Consider the following 25,335-nt stretch of genomic DNA (forward strand, 5'->3'; position numbering starts at 1 on the left):
ACCCAGCCGTTCATCCACCCTTAGAGGTTGGCTGATAAAATGGGTACCTGGCTCAGGCTAGGGTACATATATATAGCACTGGCCTTGATTTGGGCCTCAGCTGCCCATGCTGTCTTAGAAAAAAAAATCCATTAAACCACTTACACTGTAATAAGAGAATTGATAAAACATGGTAAACAATGAGATGCTTAAGTTACAAATCTAAGATAGGGTAGTGCAACAACTATGTGATGCATGAACTATTGATTCCATTACCATATGCTGCACATTTATGTTTAACATAGTTTAAATAACATGGAAACCTTCAAAACATGTTTTAGCACTAAAGTGAAATATAATGATAAAACAATGCAAAAATAACATAATTTCTAAAGACAATAAAAAATGCCCATCAAATTACCTATATCAAAAGAACATAAAAAAATCAGTAAGCAATGAGACATTAAGGTATTTTAGAAAAATTTACTTGTGGGTCTCAAAGATAATAATGAGAAGCACAGCCTAATAATACAAGTTGCTACATAATGCTTACGGAGTGAAATCATACATTACTTACAGGCTTGATCCATTCCCTTTGCTATTGACATGACACCCCAAAAACATCCTAAAAGTGCCTCTACAAATGAAGAACCCTTGAAATAAAGCTAAAAGCAATTAAGAGGCAAGAGACTGAGGATGCTTCACCACTTGGTAGCACACATAAGATCTACTAGTCTAGCATACATGTACTGTTAATACCTCTAGTGCCCCTATTACCACACATGCTTACTCCATGACTCCAGTTTACTGCAGCTCTGTTAGCCCACCTGGACAGCCCTGTTCTCCAATCAACATGACCCTGCAGCTACTGAATTTGCTTACATTGGCCTCCTTTAGGAACACAGCTCTCAATACAAATGAAGACTGCCTGTTCAATAAGGAATTTTTCTTTAACTTCAACCTTCAGTTTTAAGCTCTGCTGAACACTAACATGTTATTGACTAAAGAAGCACCTTGATAGAGAATACTAAGCTCAAAAACTGCTGAAGAAATATTTTTGGATCTACCTGTATCTGAATGGTATCCACTGAATAATAATCATAACATCCTCTTACTTGAAATTTACTCAAACTATAAATTACTTTCAATAAAAATCAAATACATGAGTGAAAAAATTCAATAACTATGATTTGGATTCAAAATAAAGTACATATCCAAGTTCCCAAAATATTCAAACTATACAACAAAATCAACTGTACGGAAAACAATCACATCAAGTCATCTACCATTTATATTTTGCATGTAACACAAATCATAAATGTACAACAAATAAATATCGTTGGGTGCCTTAGTAAAGCTTAATTAATATCCAATTACAGAGGTTCAAGACTAACCTCCTAAACCAATGACCTATTTATTTGTCAAGGTTTTACGCGCCTTCTACAGCACAGTAGTCTAAATCTGGTGAATAAATTGCAGGCAGGGCCCCATGCAATATCCATTACATTTACACTCTGGGGTTCCTGGTAGGGGCCCAGGCATCATTTGCAAGGGTGCAGCAACTAGTGGTAACAAGCAAATAAATATTTACAACTTAATTGGTGAGATTGTTTTTGGCAGGTTATCCTATTCTATTCTGTTCTATGTCTGTTCATAAATGATTGTTTTATAATATCATGCACACAAATGATAATACAATGCAGTTTATAAACAGTTTTTTCAAGTTATATACAACCCATTTTTATATATCTATGTTTATAAATCTTTCCCCTCCCATAAAGAATGATAGATAATTACATTAAGTACCAACAGCACAGTCGTCAGTCATTATAATGTTACAGAAATATTGGATACAATACAATGAGTCTGGACAGTGCAATAATAAGTATTTAAAAAAAAAAATTAATTTTCTCAACTATTTTTGGTAGTACTGTGCATTATTCATCTATACATTTGATGCACCATATAGCATGAAAAGGATGATGCACATAGTGCCATCAGAACATGACACTAAGTTTTTGGATCATTTGGATGACAAAACATGCTTCATCAGAATAAAAGCATATGCTTTTTTTGACAATACTCAATGCATTACTGGAATGCCAGTGTTAAACAAACAATATTTCATCTTCAGTATGTGATACATATGTAAGATTTCTCCTAATCCTTTATCACTATGAATAAAGTTCTTATGACCAAACTGCAAAATTGGCCAAAGAATTATACATTTTGGTCTGAATATCATAAATGAATTAGTTATCAACTACTTACAGGAAAGGATACACAAATGTATGAAAAAAAAACAAGTTTTCTCTAAGCTAGAGATGAATACAAGATACATACATGGAATATGAAGGTTACTGAAGCATGACAAAATGGAGAATAAAAATGTCAGAAGAATTATGTGGTGTTTCTGGTTATCCACACACAGAATACCACCAAGCTGTACTGCAATGAGACTTTGTTAATGCTTATCAACTGCCTGGGAGAAATGACATCATGAGGTGAGAGGATTTCCTTTGTGAAAGATTATATGATGTCATTAGCTTTACATTAAACACTACTATGACATCACCAAGTGTAAAAGGTGTACAAAGAATTATGAAAGCTTATTCAGGATCACTTATGTTGCTTTCAGAGCAGCATAGTTATAGGGACTGAAATAAGTGATGGGAGGATATACTGTTTGGAAAATATAATACAACTCTATTGAGTTCCAAGGCCAAAGGTGGAATTTTCTTCAAGCTATGAATCAGGTTTAGTTCCAGATTAAACCTTCCCACAAAATCAAAAGGAGAGTTGCTAGTCTCACATCACTCAATTCTTTGGTGGCTGAGAAATAACTTTCTAAAGCTTCACAAGTATCAAATTTTGACTTCTAAAATCATAAATGAGATAAGGTTGGAGGTTGAAGTGTGACTCCCAAGGATGGGCAGACAAATGATGGGTGAATAGGACAGACAATGGATGGCAAACAGACAACATCACTGGTTTAAGGGATCCCTAAGCATTCGCAACAAAATACTCTGACTTATTGCAATACAACATAATTACTGGGAGTGAAAGGAGGATGGGTGAATACCTGGTGAAGACTTCAGACTGAGTCCAGGCTGTTGAGTTAGTTCATTGGCTGAACCAAGCTGCTGGATGCATCAGCCCACAGAACCCCATAGCTTGGCTGGTCTGGTACACTTTATAGGTAATTGTCCAGTACAGTCTTGAAGTTCTCTACTGTGCATCCCAAAGCATTTCAGATGATAGCAGGCAAGGTACTGAAAAGTCTTGGGCCTGGCTGTAAAAGCTGTTCTCTCCTTTTGTGCATATTGCACCTTTTGATTTCAGAGGTAGTATTTCAGTCTTCTATATGTAAGTAATACCCTCCAGAATTTTCCAGGTACAGATGAAGAGGTGATGATATACCTCTCTTGACTGCACTCCAGAAAGTATATCCCCAGAGATTTTACCCATTCCCAATAATCTAGTTCCTTTACCCAAGTGGTGTGGGCTGTGAAAGATCTCGGAATGCTTTCTGATTCCACAATTTCACCCACCCCCTAGAGTGGTATAAGAATGCACCAATATTCAAATCATGAAAGAATTATTACCATGAATACTATCATTGGGATTTCTTCCCTTCTCATGAAGGACCACAGGATCCTGTCGACCATCCTTCTGCAGGAATCAACCATTGTTTTGTTGTATTCACTGAAGATTAGATCATTAAAAATTATCACTCCAAGGTCTAATATCATCTAACTGGTTTGTTAGCATCTGTGTCTTTACGGTATTCTGTGTTGTGTTTGATATCTTCATTTTCCCCATCCTAGAGTATTCAAAATTTCCACTGAAAAAGAAACTGTAATCAGTTGCTCAGCTGAAACTTTCATTTACTTTTCTTTGTAGCCTTTCACCATCTATTGATGTGATTTTCATGCTTATTCTTGTACCATCTGCAAAGGATGATAAGAAACTGTGGCTTGTGTTTGCATCAATGTCAGATTTAAGAATAGTGAAGTGGAGGGGTGAGAGTAGTTCCTTGAGGTATTGAGCTTTTTATTGCAGATGCACTGGAGACAGCATGGTTTACAACTATGTGTTGTGATATGTTAGTAAAAAAGTTGTATATCTATTTCCCAACTTTTCCAGTTACTTCCATCTTCACATTTATGTGCTATGACACTATGGTCACATTAGTCAAAAACTTTTCCAAGTCTGTGTAGATCATGTCAGCATTCTGTTTGTTTTCCAGAGCTTCAATAATCCTACCATAGTGGTTCAGCAACTGAGAGAGACAAGACATTCACACTATGAAACCACATAGAAATATTGTTTGGAAAATATCTAAAACACCTGCTTTGAGTTCCATCGCTGAAAGTGGAAATTTTTCAAAGTTATGAGTCATGTTAATTTCCAGATTAACTTCATCTTCATGAGGAATAGCACATTAAATACAAATGAGAGATATGGACCCAAACTATTCAGTTCTTTTGATGGTGAGATACAACAGTATAAAGTATAAATTTGAAGAGCACTATCTGAATTGTGGGTCAGTTAAAACAAAGTCAAGAGTCAGTTTAAGTTCCAGGTTAAACCATATTATACAAAGGGGGGATAATTCTGGCAAAATCCAAATTACTTTTATGATTCATATGCCATTCAATTCTTCAGATAGTGGGAAACATTTTTAAAAGCATTATGCTTAATAAAGTGTCATAAGTATCTAAAACAGACCTTTCAAATCATGATGATGATGAGCAGATGGATGGATGGACACCAGACAACAACAAATGACAAAGACAAAGGAAAAAGCAATTCTTAGGTGTCTCCTATGTCGCAAATGCATACCAGAAACCTCAGGAAGAATAAAAGATTTCCAGCTTCTTAGCAAATCACAATTATATACGAAGAAACTAAAAGTGCACTAAATAAAGCTTACAAGAGGCAAACAGGAAAAAGATAATGTTCATTACATTAAAAGCAAGGCTGATGTCTGGAAAGTTACAATTTAATATGACAAATGAAGTAAATATAGAGGTCTACACACCCTCTTCCTGAACGGATCTTGTTTTTCACAGACAAGGGTTCTCTAAAATCCTTTCAATACTATTATCTACAGTTTTACCATACACTTTTCTAACTATGCAAAAAAGATTTACTCTTTTGTTGTTTCTACAATAATTTTCATTTCCTTTACATTTATCAAAACAATCATTCATTTTCTCCAATCAGGTACAAGACCACTTTTCTGCTCTGCTGCACACACCTTCCAAATCCATTCAACACCAGGTTAGATTTTGTTATTCACCATCTTGCTAACTATTCCAACACATTCTCATTGTTTATTTGCATTCATGTTTTCATGACTTTCACAGTAAGGTACTCTGCTCCCCTATAATTACTCTGTACAATCCTCATTTTTTTTTCAATGTTGAAGGCTCCATCACAAATAAAAGTCCACATCAAGGTCAGTCCTTAATTGAAATATAGAGAGAATTATGATCTGGGAAAAGAAAAGACATGGAAAAGTATTTACAAGTTTTGGATGAAGTGAAAAACCTCTTTTGAAATATGCCAGGTCATAGTCACTGGGAAAAATATGAGGAGGTACAGAGTTCCAAGGCTTCAATGCACAGGGAATGAAGCAGGTATTCAAGCAGCCCAACCTTCAGTTGCTGATGGTCACACAAAGTCTTCTACACCAGTGCCCACATACCTTATCCTGTAATGCTATTCCTAATTAGTTCCATCATGTTTACTCTCCTCCTCTTAACCTTAATCCTTTATCCCAAGCAATCTATGATATTTTCTCCTCTCTGATAACCTTTCCAATTTGCTATTCTTCTAATCAACACTCCAGTAGCTTATCATTCACCATACACTTCATGAACATGTTTCACACTGCAGATTACAGTTGCTAAAACTACACTATCCCTCAGACACTTTCTTATATTCATAGTCGCATTTTCTTTCTAATGATTCTCCCTCAATACTTAATCTCTTTCTTTCCCTAGACAGCTCTCTCTCCATAGTTTCTTCCAATTTGCTATGTTTGCACTGTACAGTAATGATCCCAAGTATCTAAATTCTATAATTTCTTCTAAAAGTTTACTACCCATTCTAACCATGAACTTCAGCCAACTCAGTATGGCATATGGTATTACACTGTCTACCACATCAGTTTCCCTTCTTAAAACTATCACCTTACACTTACTTTCAACTTCTAAACAGGGAAAAGCCTCCCATGATTTCACTTCATTTCCCACTAGCAAAACAGAAGCATCACAAACAATCCAGCTACCCCAAACAAGTCTTTCAATCCAACTAAAGTTCTGCTCCCTCTCTTCCTATTCTTGCTTTCAGCCCTCAAACCTCAATTCACACCTATAGTACAAAAAGGTGCTTCAGTCTGTCCATCTATCCCATCTGCAGACACAAAGAGGGAGTTCCTACATGCATGAGGACTAACCCCTCCCCCCCAACCCCCAAATAAAGCTGCCAAAAATTCATGCATCTCCCTTGCACGATAGAAATTGCTAGCAACTGGTCAAAATATTTTCAGGAAAATATTCTATCACTAAGTGGGAAGGCTGAGCTGGTAATATGGAGGCACTCTTCAAGGAATTAATATTCTCACGAATAAAATACTGCTGTGTACTGATATATATGGCAAGAAAACTGGAGAGTAAGAAAGATTTTAAAGATCCTTTGCAGCCTGAACAAACATAATAAACAAGCTGAACCACTGGGATCAACCAAAACCACCAAGATCATATTCTCTGAAATACAGACAGGAAAGGTATGCCAACATCTACCCCAACTGGTATGACAAGCAGGGAAAACTCTGAAATAAAATATTACCTCGAAAATCAAAAAAGCATAATAAACAAAAAAAAAAAGGAAAAATTTTTCTGAATATCCATGGCCCTATTAAACACATTACCTACAGACATAAGAAACACTAAATAGTGTATAGTGAAGAAATTCAAGAAGGCCCTGGATAAGCTGAGCTGTGGTGGACATACAGCCTTTTCAAGCAATTGCTTCCAAAAGCTTCGTTGAACAATGCCCCAACTTAACAGCTTGGGCCTTCTCTGAGTTGCGAAGGTTTACACATGTAATGACAGACAATTACGAAGACAATACCAGCCAAAAAATTCTACCCTAATCAAATATACTTAGAAGTGATTAATGCAAATACAATGTTCTACAAAGTTTGACAATTCCAGTGATGTGATCTTTTATGACTTCCCCAGACTAACTAGTGTGTCATAAAAGTTATTTACCATTCCTATGATAAAACAATAATAGCTTACAATACCCAAGGCATTCTTTATCATTCTAGCACTGCTTCTTGTGCCACAGGAACATAACACTTGTCTCATGTAATAGAAATTAATCAGCTCATATTCAGAAACTACAACAAATCTAATTCATTATCTTATTTCAATTATCTTATTTCAATTTACATCACTTTGACTTAATACGGTGGTATTTATCTACAAGGCTAACTTATCCCATGCTTATGATGGCTATTATTACAGCAGATTAACAGAAATCAATTCAAGTGGGTAAGCAAGTAGTTTAAGGGCACCAAAAACTCACTTTGAAGTATCACTGAATCTGTTTCATTATAGTAGTTTATCAATGCAATTTGACATATATGGGACTCTTATGGTCACATGTTTATTTCTACTTGCTGGGAGGTTTGTGCACTGTGCATTCATGTGAACAAACATGAACGGAGTGCACAATGCATTACAGTGCATACTCTTCACAATAAAAGTTTCAGCTCAGTGCCAGACCATTTTTTGTAAATCACTAATTCTGTTTTTCAATACCTGTACAACTTTTAAAGGTGGGTATAAAAGTAGCTGACTGTGTAATTTAACAAATTATTTCATTTTAAGATATAATCCCTACAAGCTGTGCATGAAAACTGACACACCCTTAAAGAATGGCATTCCATATCAATTGACTGCTGTTTAAATATCCAGTTGATCTGTTATCCTATTAGGAAGCTATAGGGATAACTCTGCTCTCAATACTTTACTCCTAAAACCACCATTAAATTACACAACTTATCAGAAATGATACTCCTAAATTCACAAAATATCTAGTTTATTTTTTCAGATTGTGCACTTGCACCCAAAGATATTAAATACTTGTGTATTATTTGCACCTCAACAGTCAGTGCATACATCACCAATGGTACATACATCGCACAAGTCTAAGAACTAGTTATCTCCAGTATAATGACATTGCTTCGTCCATCATACTGATGCTGTTTTGTTTAGTTTTATGTATCAATTATAATTATTCAAAGGAATCTATCACTTTCCTATCCAGCCTGTCGTATCGGTGAAAAGTCAAAACACAAACAGGACAAAATGTGGTAAGCTGCTAGTGACATCCATGAAAAAAGGTAGAATCAAGCATCAGTTGGCAATTCAAATAGGAGCAGAAACCTGTGATCCTCATATGAGGTCCAGAGCAGCCCTTACTGATTCCCCATTTGAGACACATAGCAGTGGTCATGTTACCGATACAGGAGTAAAACATAACACTCCAAATCATTCTTTGCCTCTCTTATTTTCTTTGCTAGACACAGCACCACAACTGCAAAAACAATCATGTCCAAATGCTAAGTTCGTTACAGAAATTAAATGAACTTTAAGCTACTTTTCCACATGACATCATGCAGCAAGTAACATTATTGTTGGTATAATTCAATCATAACATTAAATATATGAACGAAACTCAAGTCACGAGGGGAAGTGAAATTTTCATACATTCTTTTGATCTTTATAAGTGTCCCATGTACTTTTCCTTGTAAATGGTAAAGGTTAAAATCTACTAAGCAGGATTTCATAATATATTTAGATACTGAATTTAATGTTCCCTCGTTAAGAAATTTACAAAAAAAGGCAAATGAACAAGATGAAATAACTTTTAATTTACAACACATTTTCACAAAGACGATTACCTAAAAATCCTTAAAACAGCCTTAAAAGGCAATAACATCAAAACTTAAAAATTTATTTTCGCTGTCATTCCCACCCAACTGTGGCCCATGACACGCCATTAATAAAATCAAGCCTCCTCCTCCTAAAATTCCCCTTAAACGACAATACCTTGGTAGCTATCCCATACCTCCCATGAACTCCAAGAGCTTGAGTAGATATTTTACCGAAAAACACCACCTTCATTGACTTTTCAAAACTCAAGGAGTACAAGAGAGGCGGCCTACACGCCCACACCTGCGCCCACCAACAGACTAAACATATCCAGCCTCAACTTACGATACTGAGTGTTCAAAAATGATTCATGAACCTACCTTAGCATGCAGCAGTTCCGAAAAATGGGCTAAAACCCAACTCAAAGCGGCATTCCGTTCCTGTCAGCGGTTACGGCTCTCCACCTCCCAGCTTGAACCATAAACAAAGTAGTTCCTGAGGGCTGAGGTAAATTGGAGATTCACAACCTTTGTTATACCTCCCACACAAACCTTGTACCACTTTAATGAAAGAATAAACAATCTAGATCAGAATCAAGCAAAAAGATGTGAGGAGGAATGGGTTGTGGTTGACGTGTATTCTTCCGCCCTGCCACCACCGGGTTAGAAGACTAACGAGAAGCACACGATGTGGAGCACCTGTCAACTTCACCCATTTTTACCTCAAAAAAATGATTCTTTCAGTGTTATTTTACTCAGTCGATGGTATTTTATGATCTAGTCAATGCGAAAATGAATTACAGAAGAAATCATTATGAAAAACACAGCCAAACCTTCGAAATTATTTGCATTTAGATTTATCTGTACGTTGGGAGCCTCCATACATAAATTTAATATTAGTGCGTTCTACATTTCTTCATATTATTGTCCAACTCAATACAAGATGCCATCATAGTATGGAGGCAATTATCTAAAAACCGAAACTGGTAACATAATTCTAAAAGTTAAGGAGCGGAAATATATATCCAGCGACTGGATTTTTACTTCATTATTGATAAAAATTGACATTACATATCTTATATTTTCCGCGGCATATGAAAATTATCAGAACTTACTTTAACACACACATCTTCATCCACAATTCTATTTCAAATCTGTTGACAACATTGCCCTTATATTTACCATAACTTTGAGCTGTAAAATCAGTTTTTTCAAAACATTTGAAGTCGTGTTCTTGCGTACTGCAAGAAACATTTATCAATTTATTGATATAATAACATGACGAGGCACGTGTGGCCTGAAGAGAATCACTTAGTATTTAGTTTTTCAACAAACTGGTAATCTGAATACAATAACCATGGAGCAAATCATGTATTTTGATGAGATCTGGTCTCAATATCTCTCAAGGATTTTGGCGATTCTTTTGCCGTGTCCTCGACATCTTCACGCACAATGACAAGGTGGGGCATTAAGTGATTGCTTCTCAGTTTTCTCTCTTTCAGCTTTTCTGCCTCTGTTTTCTCTTATGCACGGCTTCCATTCTAATAATCTCATCGCGGTAGTCACTGACGGAGCGACTTCGTGTTATTTTGTCATCGGTGATGTCCTTGAGGGTTCTATTCTAACGCCTTCTCTATCTTTATTCCGTCAAAGATCTTCACCCTCTCGCTGATAATTCCACTCTACGTTTCGATTAATTCGGTTTCTTTCTTGTACTGTATAAATTTTTTTTTTAATATTTTTGAATTCTGCAACATTTAGCAGTGTCTGCCTATAACTTCTATATCTCACTCCTCTTACATTTCGAAATTAACATGTAGGACTTGATCAGATTCTTCGTACTCATTTCGAAACTTAACGTAATAAATATCAAAGAAATCTGCTTCCAAAAAATTAGAGGCGTTGATAAGGTGCTTCAACTATATTTCTTCTGAACAGCAGTTTCGTATCTTCAAGGAGTACTCCTAGCATGGAGTACTGCTTACATATCTAAGCTCTTTTTTCACCTCTCTTCTAGTCAGAGTTGAATCAAATTCCTTCCGCCTCACTACTAGAGAGAGAGAGAGAGAGAGAGAGAGAGAGAGAGAGAGAGAGAGAGAGAGAGAGAGAGAGAGAGATGGTGGTGGAGATCTTGGCGGGTGGTTGCAGGCCACGAAATCCCATACAAATAGGAAAAAGCTTGTCATGTTTGAGGGCGACATTAGTCACGCTGCCGCTTAATCATTTCACAGAGCAGCTGATCTGTCTTCTCCCGGGAGGAGCAGTCTGTCTTCCATGGATTTTGTAACCCCACCATGTTCGCACAGCTATGCAATGCCTGACTTAAATAGGGCTTAAGGCGCCTCCTTCGTCAGTAGATGTCCACTACGTGACTCACCCGTTTCATCATCCTGGCAGGTTTCCTTGTGGCTCCTCCTCATCTCAGGACTTCTATCTTCCTACCAACCACAGTCATACACAGCCGTTAGTACTGTCCTGGCTTTATTACCTACCTCACCTCCAGTCCCTTACCCAGTAATATAGTTAGTATTCCCCGTGTCTCCTTCTCCCTCCCTTAGCTCCATCACCAAACACAAGTGAACAATAAACCAAAAGAAAACCCCCAAAAGACCGAATTTCTTCAGCAAATAAATTGAAGATAAGGCGATGTTTGGCCAGTAAATTACTCAACTAGTCCAGATAATGACTAAGGTGCCTTTTACTGCCGTAGCGGAAGCCAGACGACTGTGATGCAGGTACCCCCACTGGACACCCTTAGCAAGCTTATCTCCGAACCTATATTTGTGGGGGCCAAACGTCTAAATCCTCGACGCCAGACTCGCGTTCAAGATCCATATTAATGAGTCCAGTCTCCGGTGTAGGGATTTGATATTGGCTGGTACCGCAGTGGAGCGTGTGTGCTAAACTCTGCGTGCTTCATACAACCATCTGATATCCTGGGGTTATCTATTTTGAGATAGCTTTCACTGTGAGATCTGGGTTAAGTTATCCAAGATATGAATAGAGAGTTTCGTGTAGTCCTAGAAAGCTGACGTACGGTCAAGAAATCAAGCTTATCTTGGTGCCTAGCTAGTCTCCGTGCCAGTGGGATGACTGATGACCCACTACTCCCTCCCTGGCAGGATGGTGACCCACGAGTCCCTCTCTGGCAGGACTGGTGACCCACGAGTCCCTCTCTGGCAGGACTGGTGACCCACGAGTCCCTCTCTGGCAGGACTGGTGACCCACGAGTCCCTCTCTGGCAGGACTGGTGACCCACAAGTCCCTCTCTGGCAGGACTGGTGATCCACGAGTCCCCTCTCTGGCAGGATTGGTGACCCACAAGTCCCTCTCTGGCAGGACTGGTGGCCCACTAGTCCTTCTCAGGAATGAACCATACATGTCAACACGGCTCTGGGAATCACCAGCCGTCCCCAGGCGACACCTGGCATCTGATTCCCCTGACCGCACGGATGTACTGTGCTCACCACCTGACGCAAGAACATCCGGAACATTGCTTATGTTTACGAAAGCTGAGTCTCAATGTCTGAAGATTCAACACAATGTGTCATGGAGGATATATATATATATATATATATATATATATATATATATATATATATATATATATATATATATATATATATATAGTATATATATGATATTGTCATAGGCTGAACCATACCATCTGGCTAAGGGATCATCTGCTTGCCATATTCATCTATTTTCCCTTAAAAGTTACTGAACACGGCCATTGGTGCTCAAGGTTAAACCTGATGGGAACAAAGATAACATCATCCATTCACGATGTAGTAAACCTCCACCTTAAAGTAAAACAAAAGTAGGAAAGGATTTCACAGTCTGGATGTGGAGGGAGAAGCGGGTGTCACATGAGAACAGTGAAAAAGGCGATGGCTTAAGTGTTGTACATAAGCGTCAAACAATATACTGGGAAAAATATAAGAAAAAGTGTGCGTAGAATTCTTGTAAAATACAGTGCTATACAGGGCTTAGGGTTCCAGTGTTATGTCGCAATCTCGCATCGGTACTGAGGGAGGGAAAGTTTGTTTATGGGGCGCAGGGGTGAACACCACTACCTTGCCGACCCGACCTCTGTCGCCCAGGGATCAACCAAGACCCGCGACCACAACATTGCCTCAAGATGTTCTGGGCTTGACCCTGCCAGGACCTGACATCAATCATGAACTGACTTCAGGAAGGTCCAGGACCCGACACCAGTCATGACCCTACTTCAGGAAGGTCTGAAGACCTGACACCAGTCATTATACTACTTCAGAAAGGTCGACGACCTGAAATGACGTATCCCTATCCTACTTCAGGAAGCTCCAGGACCCGACACCAGTCCTGAACTTACTTCAGGATGGTCCACGACGTAACACCAGTCATAACACCCTTACCCTATATACCGTGACACGTGCCGCGCCTCCCTGATACTAACGCACCGGATATTGGCAAGTTTGACGGGCTGGAACGCTGGCGGGGTGACTAGGCCTCTCTACCCAGGAGAGGCTGTGGCAAAGTACCTTCCCTCCTGTATGGAGAGCCACACAGGAAGGAAGGTTCGAAGTTTATAAAATAAGGGGAAAAAATCATATTACAATCATATCAAATAAAAGACCTATTAACCATCGGTTGGAAATATCTAATTCAACCGAGTCAACGTCTACACCAAAAATATGGAACATTTAGAAACAAACTTCTCCAAGCATTTAAGTAGAAAAGGTTCATGAGAAAAATGTTACAAATTCCAGGCCAGACCAGTTTGCCTCCTAGAGTTCATTTCGCAGGATGAGGCTTGCCTCCCCGCTCTGACTCGAATATCTATCGACTGACAACTTTAACTTTATAAACCCCTTTTACGTAAAAAAAAAAATTAATAATTGATAGAAAAAAAAACTTTACCCCTCGATATCATACAGCTCATGCAGTCGTATTTAGTCGTCATGCAATCACATTCAGTCATCATGGTTAAAGTCAGTCACCACAGTCGTACCTAGTCATCACACAATCTTATTTTTTTCATCAGACATATACATTTAACTATAATGAACCATGACCAACCTTCATTCAGTCATCATATAGGTATACTCAGCCATGGTGACCATATTCATTCACCAAATTCAATTCAGTCACCGAAGCCACCATATTCAGTCACCAAATATTTATATTTACAGTTATTCCATTATCATAGTCATATCCAGTCATCAGAGTGACCGTAAACTCAGGGTCACAAGGCAGGATGCAAGGTGCGCTTCCTGTAACCCACCAGCTGCCACCACTTGCGGCCACTGCTGAGCCAGAGGCCACACTCACCACTCCGTGATTTTCTTTATTTTTGCCGCAATTGCGGCTAATTTGTTGTGCGCTCTTACCCATCCTGAGGGCGGTGATGCAAGAGAGGATACAGAGCGCACAAAAAAGGTCCAGGGACTGTGGAGCCTCAATGACTGAAATAAATTATGGGTTACATGGTGAGAAATGTGATAACAAGGTCTGTATGGGTAACTCAAGGAATGGTTTGGCCTTACACTTGGGTCTTGGGGGGGGAGGGGGGTGGTTAGAAAACGGATCCACTTCACAGTTCGTCCACGGCTCCAATGGGAAAGATGGAATATGGATTTCCTTCTTAGGTTTCGTCCACAGCCTCAGAAAGAGAGAAAATAGACGGAAAATGGTTGCTCAGTTCCAGAGTTCATCCGCAACCCCAGGTGTAACGATAAACATCGGCTTCCTCTCACGGAGTTAGTTTTCAGACCAGAGAAAAAGATGGAGAACGGGTCCAATCCACAGTCTGTGTACAACCCTGGAGGTAAAGATGGAAATGAGTTCCCTTCTTAAGAGTTCAACCACAGCGGCAAAGATGGAAAACGGATCCCTTCTTTGGTGAGTACGTCCACTAACTCAGAGCAAGAGAAGGAAAACGGGTCCACTTCTCAGAATCGCAAAAGAAAATGCCCATTTGTAAGATGTAGTCAGTGTATGTGAATGTGTTCCCGCATACATATATATATATATATATATATATATATATATATATATATATATATATATATATATAGAGAGAGAGAGAGAGAGAGAGAGAGAGAGAGAGAGAGATTACTAGTAGCACGACACGCGAGTAAGCCCGCACAAGGACGGAAGGGAAAGCCCAGGAGGACGGCTGAAGCGAGAACGACGCGTCGCTCCCGAACACTGGAAGCCTAGCCTGCTTGCTGCACTGTGGAGCGATGCCTTATATAAATACGTATATTCGTCATTTCCCGCGTTAGCGAGGTAGAGTCAAGAACAGAGAGGACTGAGCCTTAGAAAGAAAATCCTCACTTGGCCCCCTTCTCTGTTCCTACTTTTGGAAGTTAAAAACCGGAGGGTAAGATTTCCAGGCACCCCACTCCCACACCTTTAAGTCGCCTTCTACGACACGCAGGGAATACGTGGGCAGTATTCCGGAAAACAATGAAATAACTAGAAGAATCATAACACACTCTTGAAGGGCCTTGGCCCATATAAAGTTCCTGCTCCTATTTCTTCACACGTGCTCAACTGCAAAGAATATAGAAGGAGGCAAATGTCAACCCTAACTTTAAGAAAGGATATCAAGAAACTTTATTCAAGGTGTGAAAATATCCAGCCCACCGTAACCTTAAACACTTGTATGATTTTTAACTAGTAACTACCATGACCTCCCATTTCTGTAATATCTGTAACACCTCACCCGAATGGCTGCTGAAATCTAAAAAAACGTTATTCATTTATGTATTCATTTACACTACACAAATTTTCTCGGGGGTACCACACTACCCAACCTCGCCCAGGGGTACCATCAACCACAAGGTTACACACTACACGACCTCGCCCAGGGGTACCATGGTCCAGCCACAAGGTCACACATACCACCTGCACCTTCGCCGACTGAAATTACAATGCGTCCCACCACTTGAGCTTCGGAATGTCTATACCACCTTCATTCTACCTAAGCTCACCACTAACATGTACACAGAGTAACCAGCTAGAAATAGTACGGATAAGGGTATGTAGAATCATCCTTGGCCCTTCTTACACCATCTTGTTGATCTTTTCCACTCTCTCCGGCCAACACACGGCATTTTGGGTATCAGCTGCTGACACACCCCCGTCGCAGAGACCTCCTCTTCCCCGGCGCCCCTCCACCACGGACCGCCGTTCGTCACCACAATCGACATTGTTCCAATCAGAACTCGTACAGACACATATAAGAACTGTCTCATACCTACCATTGTGAACTTCATAAACAATCCACGAACAAGTGTATAGCTCTGCCTGTGAAGAGCTCAGTCTCCTGTTAATAAGATATTTGGTTGATCAATTACTGTATTAATGAAACTATTCATCACTCAATGCTCAAACCAAATCTATAATGTATAAACCATACTACTTACTCTGTTAACATCCGTATTTATCTGCCACTCTGACTATCTAGACGTACTTCAACCATGTGCTTATCCAAAGTGTGGTAATATCCTGTTCACCCTAATCTTGAGTTATTGTATGATTAGTTCACTAGTAACTACCATGACCTCTAAGTTCTGTAAAATTTGAAAGAATACTCAGCCGAATGGCTGCCTCAATCCAATAAACCGTTATTTATTCATTTATCTATTTACTTACATTACACAAATATTCTCAAGGGTAAATCAGACTATAAATTTACACATTACACGACCTTGCCCAGAGGTACCACCAGCCACATGGTCACACACAACACGACCTTGCCCAGAGGTACCACCAGCCACAAGGTCACACAGTACACGACCTTGCCCAGAGGTACCACCAGCAACATGTTCACACACTATATGACCTTGCCCAGAGGTACCAACAGCCACAAGGCCATATACTACACAACCTTGCCCAGAGGTACCACCAGCCACATGGTCACACACAGCACGACCTTGCCCAGAGGTACCACCAGCCACAAGGCCATATACTACACAACCTTGCCCAGAGGTACCACCAGCCACATGGTCACACACAGCACGACCTTGCCCAGAGGTACCACCAGCCACAAGATCACACACAACACGACCTTACTTAAGAGGTACCACCAGCCACAAGGTCACATACTACATGACCTTGCCCTGGGGTACCACCAGCCACAATGTCATACATTACACATGTATACCATCCTACTCTTACCACACTAATCTGTGAGTTTCTGATATCCAATGCCATCACAAACAGCCTCAAAGATACCTAATGGTCTGTTGTCCTTTGAATTCCTTTGTATTTTTCCTCAGCTAGATGACAACAGCCCTGTCTCAGTTGGAGGACACCAGGCCAGCTTCAGCTAGACAACAACAGATCTGCCTCAGATGGACGTTTACTGTCCTGCCGTAACTATGTAGCACGAGTCTTGTCTCCCACCTCTGTTGGACGACATCAGTCCTGCCTGAGATGGACGACCAAGGTCATATTTCTCTGGAGTCCAAGACTGCTAGCCCAGAAAGGGAAATTTACTTCAATTTCAACTGGACGACAACAGATCTGCCTGATATGGAGAACATCAATCCTGACTGAATTACATGACATCAGATCTATCTTAATAGGACCATCTAATCCTGCTTGCCTCAGATGGACGGTACCAGTCTCGCCTCGGATGGACAGCACAATTCTTGTCTCAGGTGAACGGTACTAGTCTTGCCTCACTGATGGCACCAGTCTTCCCTAGATGGATGGTACCAGTCTTGACTCAGATGGATGACACCAGTCTTTCCTGGATGGATGGTACAAGTCTTGCCGAAGATGGATGGCACCAGTCTTGCACAGTCAGTAAATATCTACAAGAGATGTGGAGCCAAGATGCCAGTTTTTGCTAAAGACTGGCAAGAAAACTATCGCCTAAACAAACCAGTCACATTGTATCCCTCACTGGATTATGCTATGCTCAGTCATTGAATTTGTCTAAATTAGTTATATCAATACTTTTTATCTATCTCCAGGTAACTTTAAAGCTCATCGTGCTATCAACCAAACTGTCATGAAAGAATTATCAAGATAACATAAGACGAGCAGTTAAACATGCATCTCACTACCCTGACCAACATTCCCCACACAACCTCCCTTAAACAAAATGCACCCCTCACTTTCCCCTTAACAGTTCAGAGTCTACTCTAGCCTTTGTGCTGGTGTTGGGATTTAAGACTTTATGAACTGTTTAACCTGGGGAGGAGGATTGTCTATGCAAAATATGTTGTGTATTGTGTAAAGTATTATTAAAGAAAATTATCTGAACTCTTACTGAAGTGCAATTTCACCTCCATTTATACATATTTATTTATCATTTTATCATACTTTGTCGCTGTATCCCGCATTAGCGAGATAGCAAGGAAACAGACAAAAGAATGGCCCAACCCACCCACATACACATGTATATACATACACATCCACACACGCACATATACATACCGATATATTTCAACGTATATATACATACACAGACATATACATGTATACACACGTACATAATTCATACTTGCTGCCTTTATTCATTCCCATCGCCACCCCGCCACACATGAAATAACAACTCCCTCCCCCCACACGTGCACGAGGTAGGGCCAGGAAAAGACCACAAAGGCCACATTCGTTCACACTCAGTCTCTAGCTGTCATGTATAATGCACTGAAACCACAGCTCCCTTTCCACATCCAGGCCCCACAAAACTTTCCATGGTTTACCCCACATGCTTCACATGCCCTGGTTCAATCCATTGACAGCATGTCGATCCAGGTATACCACATCGTTCCAATTCACTCTATTCCTTGCATGCCTTTCACCCTGCATTATGTTCAGGCCCTAATCCCTCAAAATCTTTTTCACCCCATCCTTTCACCTCCAATTTGGTCTCCCACTTCTCCTCGTTCCCTCCACCTCTGACACATACATCCTCTTTGTCAATCTTTCCCCACTCATTCTCTCCATGTGACCAAACCATTGCAAAACACCCTCTTCTGCTCTCTCAACCACACTCTTTTAATTACCACACATCTCTCTTACCCTTTCGTTACTTACTTGATCAAAACACCTCACATGACATATTGTCCTCAAACATCAAATTTCTAACACATCCACCCTCCTCTGCACAACCATGGAAGTGGAAGTGAATCATAGGGTGGGGGAAGGGGCGAAAGGTCTGGGAGTGTTAAAAAAATGTGTGGAAGGCGAGAACGTTATCTTGGAAAGCAAAAATGGGTATGTTTGAAGGAATAGTGGTTCCAACAATGTTATATGGTTGTGAGGCGTGGGCTATAGATAGAGTTGTGCAGATGAGGGTGGATGTGCTGGAAATGAGATGTTTGAGGACGTGTATATATACACATGTGTATGTGGGTGGGTTGGGCCATTTTTTCGCCTGTTTCCTTGCACTACCTCGCTAACGCGGGTGACAGCGACAAAGCATCCTGGGGATGAAAGAAAGAATAACCATGTATTCCCTGCGTGTCATTAAAAGTGACTAAGAGGGGTTGAAACAGGGCTGTAAATCCTCCCATTGTACTTCTAATTATAAAAGTTTGAACAGAAGCCAAGTGAAGAGTGCTTCATCCTTCCACCTCCCTCTTGGCACTCTCTTTTCCTTGTTCCCTCCACTTCTGACACACTTACCCTCTTGGTCATCCTCTATATGTCCAAACCATTTCAGCACATCCTCTTCAGCTCTCACGTACAGACCTCTACCTTACCTTGTCACATCTCATTAGACCAAACCTCCTCAAACCACATATTGTCTTCAAACTCTTCAATGCCAATACATCCATCTTCCTCTTTACATTATTTTCTAAGGCCTTCATCTCACATCCTTATAGCACTAAAGGGACTACTATACCATCAAGCATTCCCATCTTTGCCACTAAACACAGTGCCCTCCCTAGCCACACATTCCACAATGTGCCTAGAACCTTTGCCCTCTCACCCATCCTATGGCTTATTCCAGTTCCCAAGGTTCTGTTCACTACCATATCCACTTCCTGGTATCTAAATCACTCCACTTTCTAAAGTTAACCTCACACTCCAAATAACCTGTTTCTCTTCACTCGTAAACATAATAACCTTGTTTTTGTCCACATTTACTCTCATCTTTCTCCTTTCAGACTCTTCCAAACTCAGACACTAGCTTCTACAGTTTCTCAAATGAATCTGCCACTAGTGCTGTGCTATCAGCAAACAACAAATGACTCACTTCTCTGCTCATCCCATCTTCTACATACTGCATACCTGCTCTTCTTTCCAAGACCCATGCATTCACTTCAACACCCCACCCATAATCAAATTAAACTGCCATGGTGGCATCATACACCCATGATGCAAACCCATTTACACTTGAAACCACTCACCCTGATTTAAGCAGCTTTCCTTCCACAACATATACTTGGAACACCTTCTGGAGACTATCTCTATCAACCCCACCATATACTTTCTCCAGATATTATGAATACCACATGCAAGTCCTGTTTTTCTAATTATTTCTCACATATATTCTTCCATACATCCTCAACCGCTCCTTGAAGCCACATTGTTCCTTAATAGGTATGAAACATAAAAAATATCAAATAATTCAGTAGTAAATGCTTTCAAACTTACAGTATACCTTTCATTCCAAAGTTTAACAGGATATTAGAAAATTAAACAATTTCAATAAATACATGGATTTATTAGCACCTGAAAGCTATACCAAAACATCATCATAATAAAAATAATAACAATGATAATAATAATAATAATAACAATAATAATAATAATAGTACTAATAAAATTAATAATATTATTACTATTATCATTTTCATCATAATAATAAAAGTTTCTCTTCTGTCCACAGGGTCAGTGTCATCACTTACTGCACTTAAAACACTGATCAAACACTCTATTAATAAGTATTTGATGTACTAAAGTTAGTTGGTTGGTTGTTTTGGCTTTATGCAAATCAACTGCCAGGGTCAATAAGGCCGTCAACATAAGTTACATCCACCAACCAAAAAATCTGTAACACTTTCTTCAGATGTTAAAGATAATTCTAAGACCACACACTCTCACTATACTTGTAGTCCTTTAAAGATGATACTGTATGTACTAAAGGAGCTCCAATAAAAAATTTCCACTTTGGGAAAGATGTTCTGCACGGCATACTCCTAGAATTACCAGTACAATTAAGTTGTGTACTGTTGTTGTCCAAAGATCATATGCTTAGTTCATTCTTATGGTCTAATTCCCAATTTTCTAGAATCAATTTTTTCCACTTAGGTTACTGAAAGAGAAATAATTGTAAAGTGTAGGTTTAGGAGGAAAGTGTTCATTCCCACTGCACTACCTTACTAATTTCATAATTCAAGATAACCCGACTTGAATATATAGTACTGCATTGATAAATCAACAGTCAACGCCATTCTGTAATTCTTAACACTAGCATATTACTTCTACTTCCTATATTTCTTTGGCTGTTTGGAAGGTTCTTCTCTTCTTCTTTTGTTCAGTGCATTTCTTGGGTCGTTCATGTCATACCACCTATCATCTTTGGTACTTGCATCCTTTGCTAATACAGGATTCAAGGCATCAAAATGAAATCTGTGCTTCATCCTGATGAAAAAGTGGAAAAAGATATATATTTCAGAGACAGAAAAAAGAACACATTTACTTTAATCTAATATAGTAGAAGATGAATTGGCTTTTGTAGTCTTTGGAAGAACTATTAAGAGAAAATTGCATTTCACTTTAATGCTGGTGCCATGATCACAAAGAAAATGTGCAGCACCCAGCTCATGTATGTATCTTTCAAATCTAAAAATTTTTCCTTACCTATATGTCATGGCTTTCTTATACCTTTCTCTTGTTTTTCCAGCTGCTTTGTGTACGGCTACTGACAGTATTCTCAAATATTTTGCACTGCAAATAGCAGTGAATGCATCTTCTATCACATCCTAAGTATGAAGATTTAATTATTCAATGCTTCAGATACCTATGATCTGTCTCTGATGTTAGAAGTACAGAAAGCTGAGAGCTAAAATATTTGAACAAAATTCTCTATGTGAACCCATACTCTCACTGCATGAAAAATGATGGCATACACAAAGAATTTCACCTATTTTCAAGTGCAATGCAATTCATGTTATGCTCTGGTGAAGAAATAGAAAAGAAAATTTTTATCATGAAATTTTAAAAATGAATTACACAGAAAATACATATACAGTACTTCCAATCAAACCTAAAACATGATGCACTTTGTTGAAGGGAAATTAAAGCTGGTTTAATGCTTCACAACATGTCATATCTTTCTCTCACTTTCCACAGGTTCACTTTGTATGAATTCAATTTTGTTGAGTATAACTGAGAGAGGTAAAAAAGGGTGTGCTAAAATAGTGCAGACACATGGAGAAGTTAAATAAAGAGAGACTGAATATGAGGATATATGCATCATGTGTGGAGAGAAAAAGGGGAAAGGGGAGATTGAATAGGAAATGGAAGGATACAGTGAAGAGGCTGAGGCCAAGAGAATGAGAGGAATGAGTGGGTTAAAGTGAACTGAAGTGTTGTCACAAAGAACAACATGCCATCAGTGGAATGAACCAATACACATAAAGTAGTTGGGGAAACTCATACAAAATGTTTGTTTCAACCAATACACATAAAGTAGTTGGGGAAACTCATACAAAATGTTTGTTTCGCTTGGCTGTCAATAGGGGACTGGTTTTGGTGCATTACACATGACAGTTGAAGAGTGTAGATATCCAAACAAGTTCATTCTTCATCTATTCACAATGCTACCTCTCTGCTGGAAATGGTTGACCAGCATGATAAGAAAAAAGACTTCCTTTCCTGCAATTTCTGTGCAGCACTGGGATCATTTGCACATACAAGGAAGGAATAACAAAGTTCCAGACTTCGGCCTAATCCTGAACTCAATGGCTTTTGCCTACGACAAAGCTATACAATTTGTACAACCAAACTGGAAAGCTTTGACACAGACAAAATTTGTAAACAGTTCCCTTTCATGTCCACATAATAATAAAATTCTGTGACAGGTACAATGCCAGACCTGAACACCACCATCTGGTAGTGCTTGTTTACCAATGGCATCTTAGCTACATCTCTTCCTTGTATATCAACTGACTGTTGTATGAATTCTACTTCATTCTTGTATCTTCCTTGACGTTGTGATTATTACACAAAAAAGCACTTGGTAACTTATGGTGTTTCATTTTCTTTGTGATTATCAGCATATACTAAATCATGTGCACCACTATGACCTCTTGCTGTACATATACACATATATAAATACATATATACATATAAACACACATGTATGTGCATACTCATACTTACTCGACTTCATCCATTCCCAGTTTCCATGCTGCCCCCATAGGAAACAGCATCACCACCCCTGTGTTAGCAAGGTAATGCCAGGAAACAGACAAAGAAAGGTCACTTCTGCTCACATCAATAAAGGACTTGTCATATGTAATGCGCTGAAATCACAGCTACCTATCCACATCCAGGCACCAAAAACCTTTCTATGGTTTACCCCGAACATTTCACATACCCTGGTTCAGTCCACTGACGGCACGTTAACCCCATATAACACTTTGTCCCAATTCACTCTATTCCTTGTATGCCTTTCACCCTCCTGGACTGACAGCACGTTAACCCCATATAACACATTGTCCCAATTCATTCTATTCCTTGTACGCCTTTCATCCTCCTGCAGGTTCAGGCCCCAATAGCTCAAAATCTTTTTCACTTCATCCTTCCATCCCCAATTTGGTTTCCTGGTTCTCCTTGTTCCTGACACGTGTATATATCTCTTTTCTTAAACCAGGTATTCCTAATCACCAGTCATTTTTTCAGCACAAAACTCCAAAAGCTCTTCATCATTTCCATTCATACCACTAAATAACCCATGTGAACCAATTATATCCTCAGCTGCCACATTACTTACCTTTGCATTTAAATCATCTATCACTTATATCTGGTCTTGTGCACCAAAATTGCTGACACACTCACTCAGCTCCCAAAACACATGCCTCTCATGGTCTTTCTCCTCATTTCATAAGCACCAATAATCGTCCACTTCCAGTTTTACCCACATCAATCTAGAATTTACTTCCTTACACTCTATCACACACTCCTACAACTCTTGCTTTAGCAGTAGTGCTACTCCTTCCTTAGCTCTTGTCCTCTCACCAAACCCTGACTTTACTCCCAAGATTTACACCATTCTTCCTCTTTACCCTTGAGCTTTCACTCAGGGCCAGAACATCCAGGTTTCTTTTCTCAAACATACTACCTATCTCTCTCTTCTTTTCTCATCTCGGTTACATCCACATACATTCAGACACCCCAATATGAGCCTTCAAAAGAGAACTCCTCCCCTGAGGGGCTTGGATGTGGATAGAGAGCTGTGGTTTTGGTGCATTACACATGACAGCTAGAGATTGAATGTGAACAAATGTGGCCTTTTCTGTGTGTTTACCTGGCGTTACCTCACTGACACGTGAAACAGCGATTAAGTATACTAAAAACAAATATAATATGGTTGCGAGGCATGGGCTACAGACAGGGTTGTGCGGAGGAAGGTGGATGTGTTGGAAATGAAATGTTTGAGGACAATATGTGGTGTGAGGTGATTTCATCGTGTAAGTGATGAAAGGGTAAGAGAGATGTGTGGTAATAAAAGGAGCGTGGTTGAGAGAGCAGAAGAGGGTGTATTGAGATGGTTTGGTCACATGGAGAGAATGAGTGAGGAAAGATAGATAAAGAGGGCATGTGTGTCAAAGGTGGAGGGAACAAGAAGTGAGAGACCAAATTGGAGGTGGAAGGATTGAGTGAAAAAGATTTTCAGCGATCGGGGCCAAAACATAGAGGAGGGTGAAAGGTGTGCAAGGAAGAAAGTGAATTGGAATGTTGTGGTAAACTGGGGTCGACGTGCTGTCAATGGATTGAACCAGGGCAAGTGTCTGGGGTAAACCATGGAAAGTTTTGTGGGGCCTGGATGTGAGAAGGGACCTGTGCTTTTGGTGCATTACATATGACAGCTAGAGACTGAGCATGAACGAATGTGGCCTTTGTTGTCTTTTCCTAATGCTATATCGCACGCTCACACAAGGGGAGGGGGGTGCCATTTCATGTGTGGTAGGGTGGTGACAGGAATGGATGAAGGCAGTAAGTATGAATATGTACATGTGTAAATATGTATATGTCTGTGTATGTATATGTATGTATGTATAAGTTGAAATGTATAGGTATGTATATGTGCATGTGTGGGCGTTTATGTATATACATGTGTATGTGGGTGGGTTGGGCCATTCTTTCGTCTGTTTCCTTGCGCTGCCTCACTAACGCGGGCAACAGCGACTAAGTATAATGAATATAAATAAAAGAATATAAAA

At 39.5% G+C, this 25,335-nt stretch overlaps 2 protein-coding genes across 5 annotated transcripts in view; both read right to left on the reverse strand.

The window, feature by feature from the left end:
- Positions 1 to 9,587, reverse strand: part of LOC139763807 (ADP-ribosylation factor 6) — a 125,327-nt gene extending 115,740 nt beyond the window's left edge. For 3 of the 4 annotated variants that reach the window (XM_071690075.1, XM_071690078.1, XM_071690077.1), the window contains exon 1: positions 9,314 to 9,587. The gene's annotated coding sequence lies outside the window, so the exon portion shown is untranslated. Of the gene's footprint in view, positions 1 to 9,309 lie in introns of all 4 variants that reach the window. The other variant, XM_071690079.1, reaches the window with a different exon arrangement.
- An 11,001-nt stretch (positions 9,588 to 20,588) lies between these two features.
- LOC139763811 (spliceosome-associated protein CWC27 homolog) overlaps positions 20,589 to 25,335 on the reverse strand; it is a 28,208-nt gene continuing 23,461 nt past the window's right edge. Inside the window, exon 9 of the mRNA XM_071690082.1 lies at positions 20,589 to 21,529. Coding sequence (XP_071546183.1) covers positions 21,370 to 21,529 — 160 coding nt within the window. The 3' untranslated portion in view covers positions 20,589 to 21,369. The remainder of the gene's footprint in view (positions 21,530 to 25,335) is intronic.

The sequence above is a fragment of the Panulirus ornatus genome, chromosome 48 (genome assembly GCF_036320965.1).
Source record: "Panulirus ornatus isolate Po-2019 chromosome 48, ASM3632096v1, whole genome shotgun sequence".
Lineage (NCBI taxonomy): Eukaryota > Metazoa > Arthropoda > Malacostraca > Decapoda > Palinuridae > Panulirus > Panulirus ornatus.